General features: G+C 37.7%; 1 protein-coding gene across 1 annotated transcript in view; it reads right to left on the bottom strand.

Annotated features, from left to right (window-relative positions):
• Nucleotides 1–6,485: 6,485 nt before the first annotated feature.
• poln (polymerase (DNA directed) nu) overlaps nucleotides 6,486–13,130 on the bottom strand; it is an 85,555-nt gene continuing 78,910 nt past the window's right edge. Inside the window, exons 23-26 of the mRNA XM_037543725.1 lie at nucleotides 10,586–10,664; nucleotides 9,183–9,250; nucleotides 9,038–9,099; nucleotides 6,486–7,206 (exon numbers count right to left, since the gene is read on the bottom strand). Coding sequence (XP_037399622.1) covers nucleotides 7,114–7,206; nucleotides 9,038–9,099; nucleotides 9,183–9,250; nucleotides 10,586–10,664 — 302 coding nt within the window. The 3' untranslated portion in view covers nucleotides 6,486–7,113. The remainder of the gene's footprint in view (nucleotides 7,207–9,037; nucleotides 9,100–9,182; nucleotides 9,251–10,585; nucleotides 10,665–13,130) is intronic.

The raw sequence follows: 13,130 nt of genomic DNA, 5'->3' as shown, positions 1-13,130 counted from the left end.
AAATTTGATAATTTCCATTAAAAAAAAACACAAATCATTTAAGAAAAATTATATCAAGAAATCTTCAAATTTTTGTACAATAACTTTACCATTGATATAAGAACAAATATGTTCAATTGTAATACGTGATGTTTTTATACATAAAAGTGTAATACGCTTCAAATATTGCTATTTCAGTGCAATGCCTAAAACAAAAATACTGAAATTCTAAAGCGACTGGAGTAAAAGATCTAGATATTTGGATTTAACTTGGTTGGTACATTCTAAGCAACATTTTGGCTTACTATAAATAAAACAATTTGGATTTGAGAATTGACTGCATTAAGATGCAAACTATGAAATTTATATTTTACATACATATTCAATATGTAAGTGTGCAATGTTGAATATACATATATGCCAGACATACCCAAAATCTCTCACCTCCTTAACATTCTCCTATCACAGTACCAGCAATGGGAGAGATAACAAACCACAACAAGCCTCAATTGTGACATATTCTTGTATAGCGTTAAGAAACTAAATGTGATTAAAAGTAAGTAGTGAAAAAAAAAAAAAGCAAAAGAAACCACATTACCCTTGCCAGTTTTCCTCGACTTTGACACCATTTCCATCCATTAATCTGACTGCAACCCTGGGCCAGACCCCTCCCACTCCAAACCCTTAACTCCCACTCCCTCAAACTCATCTCCATCTCTGCATGCGCCACTGAGCCTTGTTGCGCTGCTTTTACTCCATTCGAGCTTGTACTATCCCTAAAACTCCCTCTGTGATGTCATGGTCGCAGTGTAGACAGTTTGGTGGCCAAGAAAGACTGAAGTTGACCGATATAGATTAATATAGGACCATAAGGGCTAGTTTTCTGGGCATGGATTAAGCATAGTCTTGAACTAAATTGCAATGCCAGTGGTGTTTCACAAATCCTACAAATCCTATTTAGTCCAGGTTTAGGGTTAATCTAGATCTCGGAAAACAGTCAGCTTAGGAATTAAGGTAGAGACTTGCCTACTGGCTCGCTGCTGCGCTGACATCACAGCTGCCAAAAGTAGAATGCAAAAGCAATGCAAGTGTGTGGCATGCCTCTGTACCTGGTTTGTGCGTACGGTGCCTGCCCTGGAAAAGTTAACTTCGTTTTAAAAAAATATGTAAGACAAGCTTCTTTTTTTAATTTTAGCAAACATATAACAATGTGTGTCTTTGTTAAAAGAAACTACTGTTTTGCATGAAACATGACTTTGAATGAAAAATGTTTACGAAAAACACGATCTATCAGAACTGAAGTCTTAACAGTGGAATTAATTTCTTTTCATCTTATTTGTTTAACGTTAAAAAATGTTGACGTTGTTTTCACCTTAATCTACTGAGGTGGTGAATATCCTGTTTACTGTAAGAAGCCTGAGAAAAATGTTCAACTGAATGCAGCATTATATTTTTATTAGCTTATATGGCAGGTGATGAAATCTGCACTGATTCAAGTGACTTTAAGAGCTTCTCATGGTAAAAGGTTGGATGACCCACCTTACTTAGTCTGTGCATTGAAAAAGAAAATGTGATTCATTAAAACTTGCTGACTTGTTAGAATTGGACGTCTTACCAAACATCATAAACACCAAACTGTTGATGCCAAGAGAGACACAACTTTCAAAAGAGAGTTGTCAGCGAAATTGGACTGGTGTGAGATGTCTGCATTTTTTTTTCTTTTTTTTTTTGGAATGAATGCTGCTGCACTGATCTATAGCTGACCGGTTACTAACCCTTCTAAAGGAGCTACATGTAAAATTAAACAAATTATGGACACTTTGCTTAGAGTCTGCTATTCACTATACAGAGCTGTGTTAGAGTCTTTTACCAATTGGTCAGCACATTCATGGCTGTTGTAAAAAAAAAAAAAAAAGCATATTGGTCATTTCACCCAATTTTGCCGAAACCTCAGAAAAAAAATCAACTGAGAAATTAGATAGAATTGTAAGTTGATTTAAATGTATCATTCAGTATTTGCCAAGGATTTAAAAGATTATCTTCAAATGAAGCTTGAACATCACTTGCATGTAGCTCCTTTACCAGAACTTGTGAAGATGTCTGGTAACCTCTAAGAATACTATTTGTATACAAATCTTTAAAAAGGCCTTACCTGAACCAGTATCCCATACAGTTCAAAACAAAAAAAGTACAAAAAAAAAGTTGCATATGCCTTCTACCAAAAGCACACCCTACAGTAACAGTATGATCCAGTGCATGTGTGTAGAGACTCAGCAAAAACCCAAACTGCACAAAATGTCAGTCTGTCTGTGAATTAACAGTGTTTTCTGTTCAATATGTGTTAAGATGAACAGCCAGAATGTTGGCAGGTGTGGATTCCTGAATGTAAAAGGCTGTAATGTACAAGCTCCTGAATGGCTCCAGGCTGAACACAAAGTTGAACGCTCTTGAGCTAGTTTACTGTGAGTGCTGGTACTATTCTGTACTGAAACTGCCTTTACTGATAGTCTTGATTTACGCCAGCCGTGTGATAACACATGAAAATTGCTTTAAAATACTGGACTGTAGCTAATGTGGTCTTTGGACGTGTAACTGGAGTTTGCATGAGCGAGGGAAGTTTTGCACATGCAGAAAGCTAAAGCAGTTCAAAAAGCATTCGGATGACTATGTAAACAGGCTGCTAATACTGGATTTTGAAAAGAGAAATGGGGTGGGGGTGGGGTTGGTGGATGTTTAAGCTTTTCCAAGTGGAATTATTAGACTTTTACCATAATACAGTGAGAATCTGTTCAAAAACAATATCCTAACAAACTGAACCAAGGAAGGTTAATGAGCAGCTGAGGTTCCCCATATTTTCAGAATACACAACAGCGTTAGAGTGTCTTGTATATAAATATCCAGTGTGTGAGGAGCTGAAAGTTACTAATGTGAGACATTCAAATGGACCTAAGTAAACTGCACGAGAAGATGGCTGCTACAGGAGTGTTCCACTTTTTTGAGGATGGGGGTGCACTGAGGATTCACAGAGGAAGAAAGCCTTGCTTCTACAGTGTTATCTCCCTGAGGGCAACTGGTACAAGCCAAGGCACCAAGGCATGGACCCCCAGCCGCCCCTATTTACTCGTCTGGTTAAAAGCACTCTCTTGATCGTGGCTGCAGATGCCAAGAATGCAGCACTTGTAATGAATCAATTGTAGTTTTATTTTTTTATGTTTTTTTTTTTTTTTGGAACTGATATTTAGAAAGTATGTACCATATGCAAATGTACGATACTCCATATTATAATGTATTACCAAGAAACTTTATTTTGTTTTTGTTTTACAGAAGGTTGAATTTGCCAAAGGTTGTTTTTTTTTCTGCGTTTTATTGACGCTGATTGTCTTTCAGTGTGTGCAAGTGTTATTACCAATTCTGTATTTAGAGGAATCATTTGGAGATCGAGCCCATGTGCCATCTAACCAAGCAATAAATACAAACACATACAAAAAAGACAAACGTGAATATTAGGAAGCGCAAACTAAGGAAGTAAAAGGTAAAAATGCTGCATTCATGTTCTATCCCTCATGCTGTACTGGTGATGGTGACTGTGACGCTGTAACGGTTGGCAACATCACCACTGGCAGGTCAAGGCCTGTTGCGGTGTGACTGTAAACTGATTTTCTTTTTTTTTTCTTTTGCTTATTTTTCTTTCTATTAAGTGACTAATGTATTTTACTAAACTTGAAAAATGAATGGTATGGTTTACAATGATATACTACTGCATGTAAGGCATTGTACAGTTTTGGCAGCCAATGGACAGGTGACCACTCAAGCTGACTGGAATGAGTGATGCTTCATGCCCTCTGAAAGCTGTTCCATGTTCTGACCTCTATTTGGTCAGGCACAAAAGTCTCAAACAAGTCTATTTCTGCACTGAAAACTAAAGACGATACAGACCAACAATACAGAAAATCAACAGTAGCAACGTAAGCAACTCTGAAAATGCAACAGGTTCACATTAATACATTTTTTTTATTTTTCTTGAGCACAAAAAGGGGAAAAAGGAAGGAATTAACCTTTTTTTGAAGACCATTTTAATACCTGTAAAGTTGTAAAGTGTATTTTACTGTAAATAGCATCTGGGAGATATTTTATGATTGTTTTATAACTAATTCTATGGAAAATGCGAACTTATTTTAAGATGTTTACATAAAACATACTTAAAAAAATTCAACTGCAAAACAGACAATTGTAATCTACAGTATACAAACAGCACACATTGGAGGCATTCAGGGCAAGAACAGCTTTCGGAGCTAGTGACATCAGTACTGAACATAGCAGGAGGCTTTCAGGTTTGGAGCAAACTGTAACTGGTAAAGCAAAAGATCAGTTCTGGTATATTATGCGGTAGATCCCTGACAGTTTGCTAGATGTTGGTTATCCCCACAGTGTAATACTGCTGTCTGCAGAAACATCTCACTCTTTCCTCAACATGTATGTTATGAATGGAGCTTGTAACAGTTTCCTGTACCTGTGTTGGTTAGCATGTATTGCTAACAGCCCCCCCACCTCAATACAACTGTGCTGTTAACAGGAGGGTTTTGGTCCAGTTACTGGCTGCCTGTCACTATGGAAACAAGCCCACACAAAGCACAGCAGGGAAATGATATGCAACCTCACAAGGGGCAGGGTGATCTGGAACGTGGGGGCGGGGTGTGCATGTATGGGGGTGTTGAATATGCTAATAAGCAAACCATGTTGGTAAATGGGGGAGGGTAGAACGCATGGCTTTAGGACAACAGGCCAGGCCTTGCTAAATCTATGTGGCCGCAGTGATCACCTGGGTCTCTCGGGGCCTGTAATTATAAAGATGCCTCAGTTCTTTTAGATGTTCTTTCTTTCGGAAGATTTTTTTTTTTTTGAACTGCTGTAACTAGTAATTTCTTTTTTCTTTCTTTCTCCTGACCGGGTGTCTTTCTTTTGCTTAACAAATGGGAACAATGTAAAGATGTAAAGAAAAGAGTTCCTGCATTATGAAAGAAATGGATGTACATAATGTATTAATTAAAAGAACAATTCATAAAGCTTGTACAAGCCTCTCTAGATTTTTCCTTTCATTATCAACCTCTTTAACCACATAACCACATATGTGGTCTGGACGTACACAGTATTGTTCAAATTCTTAGGCTTCAGAATATCAGAACCAAAAAGATATTTGTCTGGTCAGTAAGTTTATTTAACTGTTTCCAAACTTCTCTTCAAGGCAGCCCAATATAAATTGTAGTTACAATCAAATACAAGGTTTGGTTAACTGATGCTTCATAAAGTTCAATCAGGTATTCTACTGGGGGACACTGGAGAGAACCGAACTCTGTTCTTCTAACCAGCTCACAAGATATCAAGTAATTTTGAGAAAACTAAATTCTTACTATTATTTAATATGATTTACACTGTATTTGTATTTATTCAATTGTGTTTTTCTTGCAAAACATACTGCTGAGATAAACTCACTTCTTAATGCACAATTACTGTTTATTTGCTGAATTTAAGACATTAGAGAGAACACAAATATCAAATGTGGAACAATTTATATTTTATATTTTTCCAGTATGTTAAGTAAATAGAAATTGTGCACTGAAAGATTTTAAATTTGTTCTATGTAGAGGATGTGTTAACTTATTTTAACTTGGATATTCAACACAACATAATTGAATGTTCCAACTTTTGCATACTAGTGTAAAATCTTGTCGCATTAACCTTTCTAAAATGCTTGAATGATGTTTTTTTTTTCCCTGGCAGCGATAACGTGCTATGCTACCCAAACTATCTGAAAAAGGACAGAAAGATTATGAAATAAATATGTAAGTTATGATCTGGACCTTTTAGAATAAGCTGTGCCAGAGCGACCATAAAATTTTAAAAGCAGGTAGCCATTACAATCTGCTACAGACGGTGAAAGGCACAGAGTTCAGTGGTAATGGGGCCGGTTACTGAGGGACACTTATCGGAGGGCTCATCTCAAAGTGTGTGTGTGTTAGTAGGGGGCCTACTAAGAGGGGCTCTGGGGACCTGACACCTTTGCCAGACGCTGGGAAACTGGGTCAGTGTGCTTGGCAGTAAGACTATTTTGTTAGTGAGTGAGTGAGTGAGTGAGTGTGAGTGTGTGTGTGTGTGTGTGTGTGTGTGTGTGTGTGTGTGTGTGTGTAAGGACAGTGTCTACATTTACAGAACAGTGGGATAATGTTAACTTAGACAGCATTATCCCACTATAGAGAAAGCACAGAGAAATAGTGAGGTGGCAAGTCTAGGTTGTGGGTAATGACATCAGATTCTCTTAAAAGCAAGTAAGCTAAAATGAGCAAAAGGTAAACATCTAAATAGTTCAGTTAATTAGTTATTTATTTGGTTAATATTTGTATGACACAGTTATAAAATATAACTTTAAATTTTTTTCAGAAGTACAAAACCATTCACATACATTTATTTCAACAAAATCTAATTCAATTTTTAACATCTCACACAACAATACTGTGAATTTCTGCACAGCCCTTCACTGTTGAGCAACTGTAACAAGGGTTGACTTTAAATATTTGTGGCTAAAAATCTGAACAAGTGAGGTTTAATCACAGCTGCTAAAGCTGTCGAAGCTGGAATTTAATTAATAAAGAAAAGTTGCATAAATAAGTTAAAATATTAATGAATATGTAACCTATTTAAAAACGAACGAAGAAAACTGTGAAGAGAATTTCACTGGTAACTGAAAAGAGAAGAACTACAGAAGAGGTTGGTGTAAACCAGAGAGCAGAGAACCAAAACTGCAAGTAGTGGCAAAAAGAGGCTGAAAAGAAAAAGAAGAAGAAGAACAAGAAAAGATAGGAACTGGTATGATCCAGTCTGCTCCTGCGGTTGCCCCCGGATACGGCTGGCGAGGAACGAGGACTGGGAGCTGCTGAAGTCTGGTTACCATGGCGATGGGTTGCAGCTCAGAGAAAGAAAAAAGAGAGATAGATGGACAGAAACGGAGAGCGGGAACAAGAGAGGCAAGAATAGAAAAGAAGAGCAAAGAGGACACAGAAATTGAAGACACAACAAGCAGAAAGTGATGTACAAGAAAGATAAACATACAGTAGAACAGATGGAAGCAGAATGAAGCGTTCAAGGAGAGGTGTGGGCGGCAGCATGGGGGAGGCTGAGTTCACACATGGAGCCCCACGATCGCCCTGTAGACACAGAAACCTTCAGAGGCACCTGCACACACAAGAGCATCATGTGTGCTTGAGAACACTGATAACCAGTGTACATCCAGTAAAGTCTGCTTTAATTTATCACCTTCCAGTACAGATAAAAACAGATACACAGTTAACCCCTTTCAAAATTGCATAACTTCAACCAACTAATAAGCCTGCCCACCCACTCTCTCTTGCCTACGGTATCCATCTTTTTTCCAGTCAAAGTGATCACTAAGTTCAAATTATTCTTTTTTTTTTTTTAGGAGATCCTCTGTGAGACGACTACGGGCAAAAAACATGTGTTGCGGTCAAAAAGCCATTACTGAGAAAAGGAAACAGACAAAAAAGAAGAACTGCAAATCAAACAAAGAAGCTGCTGGTGATCTCAGGAATATGAAATGGCCACCCCAGAGTCCAGACCTCAACATCACTGAAAGAAATTGGGATTACTCGATTGAGGGAAACAGAAAATGCACCAAACATCTGTTGGTGTTGAAAAAATATCCCTGAAGATTTTTTTGAAAAACTGAAAGCAAGTCTCCCAAAAAGAATGGAGTCTGTAATAAAGGCAATACTGAACAGAGTGTAGCTTTTACGGCTTCGTCTAATTTTCTGTGAAATATGTGTTCTGTTTTTTTCTGACATTGCTCTTAATGGTTGTTTTGACTGGATATAAAAATTTAAAGGTGGGCTTTGACTTTTGCTCACTACTATAATATTCAATTATCCATCCCATCCAACCATTCTGGGTTTCCAGTATTTGTTTGGAAATACAAATTCAGGGTACATATTTTGTTATAGTATATGCATATAATATTACATATATCATATATTACATATGTATAGATCTATATGTTTCTTCATGCAAACAGTAGCCATGAAGTTCGGTCTCATTCGTCATATTACTAATCACTGTTATTTTATTGAATTATAACTTTTACAGTGCATATGGAAACATAAACTAGACCCAGGAGGCTATTTCATGATACTTTATACATTGTTTTGAGGGGAGACTCCAAAAATGATTAGATGATAATAATATACTGTAATCATTTATTTATAATCTTTTCTTGCCACGTTTTGCCTGAGATGTGATCACCTCATTTCAAATATGAAGTTTTCTGAATATTATAAATTCATTTTAAATTTATTCTCAACAGTTATTTTAGAATCAGCTCTGCTCATCACTTTGGAAATGTTCTTCATTTTTGCACAGCTGCCTTTAATGTAGCTGATGTCTGTGAAGAGTGTGTTTTTAGTGAAAACAGTGGTTTGAACCATTTAAATGGTGATTCCAAATGTCTTAACACTAGTGTATCTGTAGTTGACATTTTGAAAGCTATTAAATTACAAAAAAATCTTCAAATCAAGTTTCTGTTATTATTGAATAATTTATTGTAGTTATTGATCTTTTAATATTAAGAATTCAATAACAAGCCTAGTGATGCAATAAACACTGCTTTATTGCCCAATTAATAAAAACATTACTGGGTGCAATTATGCATATAGTAACCATGACTTTGATCAAAGCCATCACATCTTAAGCCTTCCGCAGATCTTAAAAACAAAGGCTAATAAAATGCTAAACTGTGGTCAAACATTACTAACAGGACAGTCAGACTGGGCACTGAAGCTTGTCAAGTTTTAAGCAGTATGACCACATTGTTTCAACAACTGTGTACTGAATATATTATACAACTGGCCTGTCATTCAACAACTGAACTGTGTTAACATTTCTTGTTTTCTATTTGGGTTTTCAAATATATGTCATATATTTTATTAGGTTTTACACGTATTTTTTGGAAATGCACCAAAAACAAAAAAGCTAGCAACCTGTGTTAGTTACTCACATTAAGGCTGACTCCAAGACAGTCAATGTGCTCAAGGGACTCCATTATTTCCTTCACCAACACTGTTTCCAACAGAAAAACAGACACACAAAAATGTTACAGATTTCCGATGGCCCAGTCTGAATGATCAAGAAGAAATGCTCACCTGCAAAGTCCTCAACCTGCGAGTCCTCCACCTCAAACAACAGCTCATCATGGATCTGAGCCACCAGCCTGACCACATACAATCACACAGTAAAAGTGAACCGCTCAGTTCAGTTCAATTCAGTTTGAATTGCTCCATTGCATTCCTCACATAGGCTCCATAAAGAACAATCAATGAGCTGATCTACCTGGCATAAACTCCTATTTCATTACTTTTTATGGCATTAACTTCTTGATGCAATAACAGAGTATAGCAGAAGCACAGGAATACTGCAAAATATGCTTGCCTGACTGCTGAAGCATGTAGTCCTTGCTGGAATGTTAAATGTTCCATTTATGAGATGAGTGGATTGTTTTGTGGTTAACAGTTGCAATAATTACTCACAATCCTGTCAATATGCCCCATTAGAAATCCCAGAAAGGTTTCAATTAACACTGCTGCTTTGTGCCCACTTAAAATGATTAAATGTACCTTAAATTAAGAACAAAAAAAGAAAATAAAACATAAAAGGCAAAATATGTCAGCATGGCCATTTAAAGACTTGACTCCTAATCAAGCACTGAAGTATCTTAATGAAGTATTTAAAACATTAGCATATAATAGTTTTTAATAGTAATTAAATAGTTGAAACAGTGATTCCACAATCCCATCAATGCCCAGTTAGGTACTTAAAGCAGGTTAAAATGGAAAATGCTACTTTGTTCACTTTTACAATGACTGACATCTCAGTTGAAGTAAAATAGAAGGAAATAAAGATTTAAGACAATAAAACTGAATTAGACCATTGTTGTCAACCCAAGACGGATTTCCAGTAACTGGACTGTGACCACTGTACCACCTACACTGCCATTACAAACACGATGAGACAAGAGGGTCTTTCACTGCACTCCGTGTGCCTGGCTTTGGGAGCAGCTCTATGGGTCATGGGCAAAGTTTCAAACCCATCTAGTGCAGACACAGTGTCTGAGGGTGCTCAGGGAGGGATGGAAGAAATGACACTAAGAGAGATAAATGAATTTGATCTTGCAGGCTACACTGCTCTTAATTGAGTAGTTCACAGTGAGAGGTGAAAGAGAAAGTGGAGAGATGGGCAGCGGGAGCAGAGAAGTGGATGGATGCTCTAACAACAGAAGAGAGGATGGAGAGATAGATAAAATGTAGAGTGGGATGTAAAAGGCAGGTAGTCATTTTATGCTCCTACACTGAGTTGAGGGAGTCACTGTGAGCTAAATATAAGATATAAGTGCAGATTGATAGCATGATGAATAAATAGATAAATGGGACTAGCATGTATGAATGGAAAAGCAGATGGATAGATAGGAAGATGTGCAGAAGGAAAACCATGAAAGTGAGTGGACTGACTGATGGATGGGATGGATGAAGAGGTTAGAGGGAGGACATACCTGGCAGTGAAAGTGGTGGAAGAAGACACATGTGAGCAGATCTGTATCATGGCCATCTTACAGAGGTCTGCAGCAGAACCTGAGTGGTCACAACAGCCATATGGTCCTGTTAAAGAACTTATAGTCGAAACTTGCAGGGATGTATTTTATTTTATTTTTACTTTATTACTACTAATACTACTACCAACAGTGCCAAACTGCCACTGTGTGAACTAGGCCTTCCAGTTTGGGCATAAATGTCAAAACAAAAACTGAGAAAAAAGCAGCTCTATGATAATGCTACTTTCCGCTAGCACCCGTATGGGATTCTAGTAGTATGTTGGTATTAAGCTAATTGCAATTCACATGAAAATGTGTTGTTCATTCTAGACTGACACTTGTAAAAGACAGTCTATATTTTATGTGAAGTTTGTAACAGAAATTAAGGTACATTTTACCTTGTAGCAGGTTTACAGTGACTCTTTTATTAGGGAGTCCTGTTAAAGAGCTGTCACTGCTTTTTTCTGACTGAAATGCACTGGTGAGGCTACCACTTGTACTAGCTGTCAGTGATGTATCTATGATTTCCAAAAGGCCTAGTGAGATGATTTTTTCCCCCATTCTCAATCAAAACATGATTGGTTATTTCCACTGTCGACACCTACAGGAGCTTTTATGACATCCCATTCTAAACCCATAGTCATTAATATGGAGCTGGTCTACCTCTGCAGCTATAACAGCTTCCATTCTTCTTGGAAGGCTTTCTATTAGATTTTGAGAACTTTCATTCATCCAGAAGAGCATTTGTGGGGTCAGACTCTGATGCTGGACGAGAGGGCCTGGCTTGCATCTAGTTCAACCCAAAGGTGTTGGATGGGGTTGAGGTCAGGGCTCTGTGCAGGCCAGTCAATCTCTTCCACACCAAACTCACTCAGTCATGCCTTAACAGACCTTGCTTTTTGCACTGGGGCACAGTCATGCTGGAACAGAAAAGGGCCTTCCTCAAACTGTTCCCACAAAGTTAGAAGCACACAATTGTCGAAAAAGTCTTAGTATGAAAAAGCATTAAGATTTTCCTTTACTGGAACTAAGGGGCCTCAGCCAACCCCTGGAGAAACACACTCATAGCATTATTCCTTCTCCACTGAACTTTACAGTTGTCACAATGCAGTCAGGCAGGCGATGTTTTGCCTGGCATTCGCCAAACCCAGACTCGTCCATCAGACTGCCAGATAGAGAAGCGTGATTTGTCACCCCACAGAATGTTTCCATTGTTCCAGAGTCCAGTGGCAGCATGCTTTACAATATCTGACACTTGGAATTGTGCTTGGTGATATAAAGCTTACATGTAACTGCTTGGTCATGAAAACCTATGCCATTAAGCTCCTGGCGCACAGTTTTTGTGCTAATGATGCCAGGGAAGGTTTGGAACTCTGCAGTTAGTGAGTCAGCAGAGTGTTGACTTTTAAACACTATGCACCTCAGCACTCTGCCACCCGCTCTGTAACTTTAAGTGGTCTGACACTTCGTGGCTGAGTCACTGCAGTTCCTAAACACTTTCACCTTTCAATAATACCACTTACAGCTGATCATTGAATATTTAGAAGGGAAGAAATTTCACGAACTAATTTGTTGCAATGGTGGCATGTATTACAGCGCCCTGTTTGAATCAAGTGAGCTCTTTAGACAAATGTTTGTAAAGGCTGCATGGCTAGGTGCTTGATTTTATACACCTGTGACAATGGGACTGAATAAAACACCTGTACTCAGTTATTAAGAGGTGTGTCCCAATACATTTGTCCATATAGTGTATTAGGCCTTTAGTTTAGCTCCTGAAGTCCTAAACAACGACAGAGCCCTCTGGGCTTTATCTACCTAGATACCACTGAGAAAGTAAAACCCAGAGTGGAAATTTTTCTGTTCTGTGTTGTAAAAATTTAACTCTTCTTTCCAACCAAAACATAACAACGCAAAAGAGTATGTTCATAATACATATTTGCAAACACGTTTAAATACAATAAGCATAATGATTATATTATGCAAAAATGAACTAAAAAAATTTGACATTTTCATGTAAATCACTAAGACTTCAGAAAAAGTCCAGAAAGTCCCAAGGGTTCCCCACTGACTAATATTAAATATATTTATTTTATATAACACTAGATAGACAGGTGACACGGTAAAGGACACTTCGGTATAAAGGTGCAAAAACATGATGAGTGTGATACGATTAAGGAATTAACTTTGAAAGAGCGTTCATTACTGGGGCATACTCAGTAAGCGAGATGCTTGTGCATTAGTGTGACATGCAAGGAAACAAAGAAGAGCAACTGTTCTTCAGTCTTCAGTCTGTCCAATTACGCAGAGAGGGACATTATAGTATGGTTGAAGTGTATAAACCCCTAATTGAAAATGCAAATGGAATGTGGAAAAACAGTGATCAGATAAGTAATCCATTTCTCCACAAGCGGGAGAGTGCATGTGTGGCGTATCCCATGAGAAAAATACAGGCCTGAATGGCTGTTTAAACTTTTGTAGGGGCAATTTTTCTGACCGATAAATTCTG

The sequence above is a fragment of the Pygocentrus nattereri genome, chromosome 2, assembly GCF_015220715.1.
Source record: "Pygocentrus nattereri isolate fPygNat1 chromosome 2, fPygNat1.pri, whole genome shotgun sequence".
Taxonomy (NCBI): domain Eukaryota; kingdom Metazoa; phylum Chordata; class Actinopteri; order Characiformes; family Serrasalmidae; genus Pygocentrus; species Pygocentrus nattereri.
The sequence above is the reverse complement of the archived record's forward strand: the minus strand, read 5'-3'. Positions and strand labels throughout refer to the sequence as shown.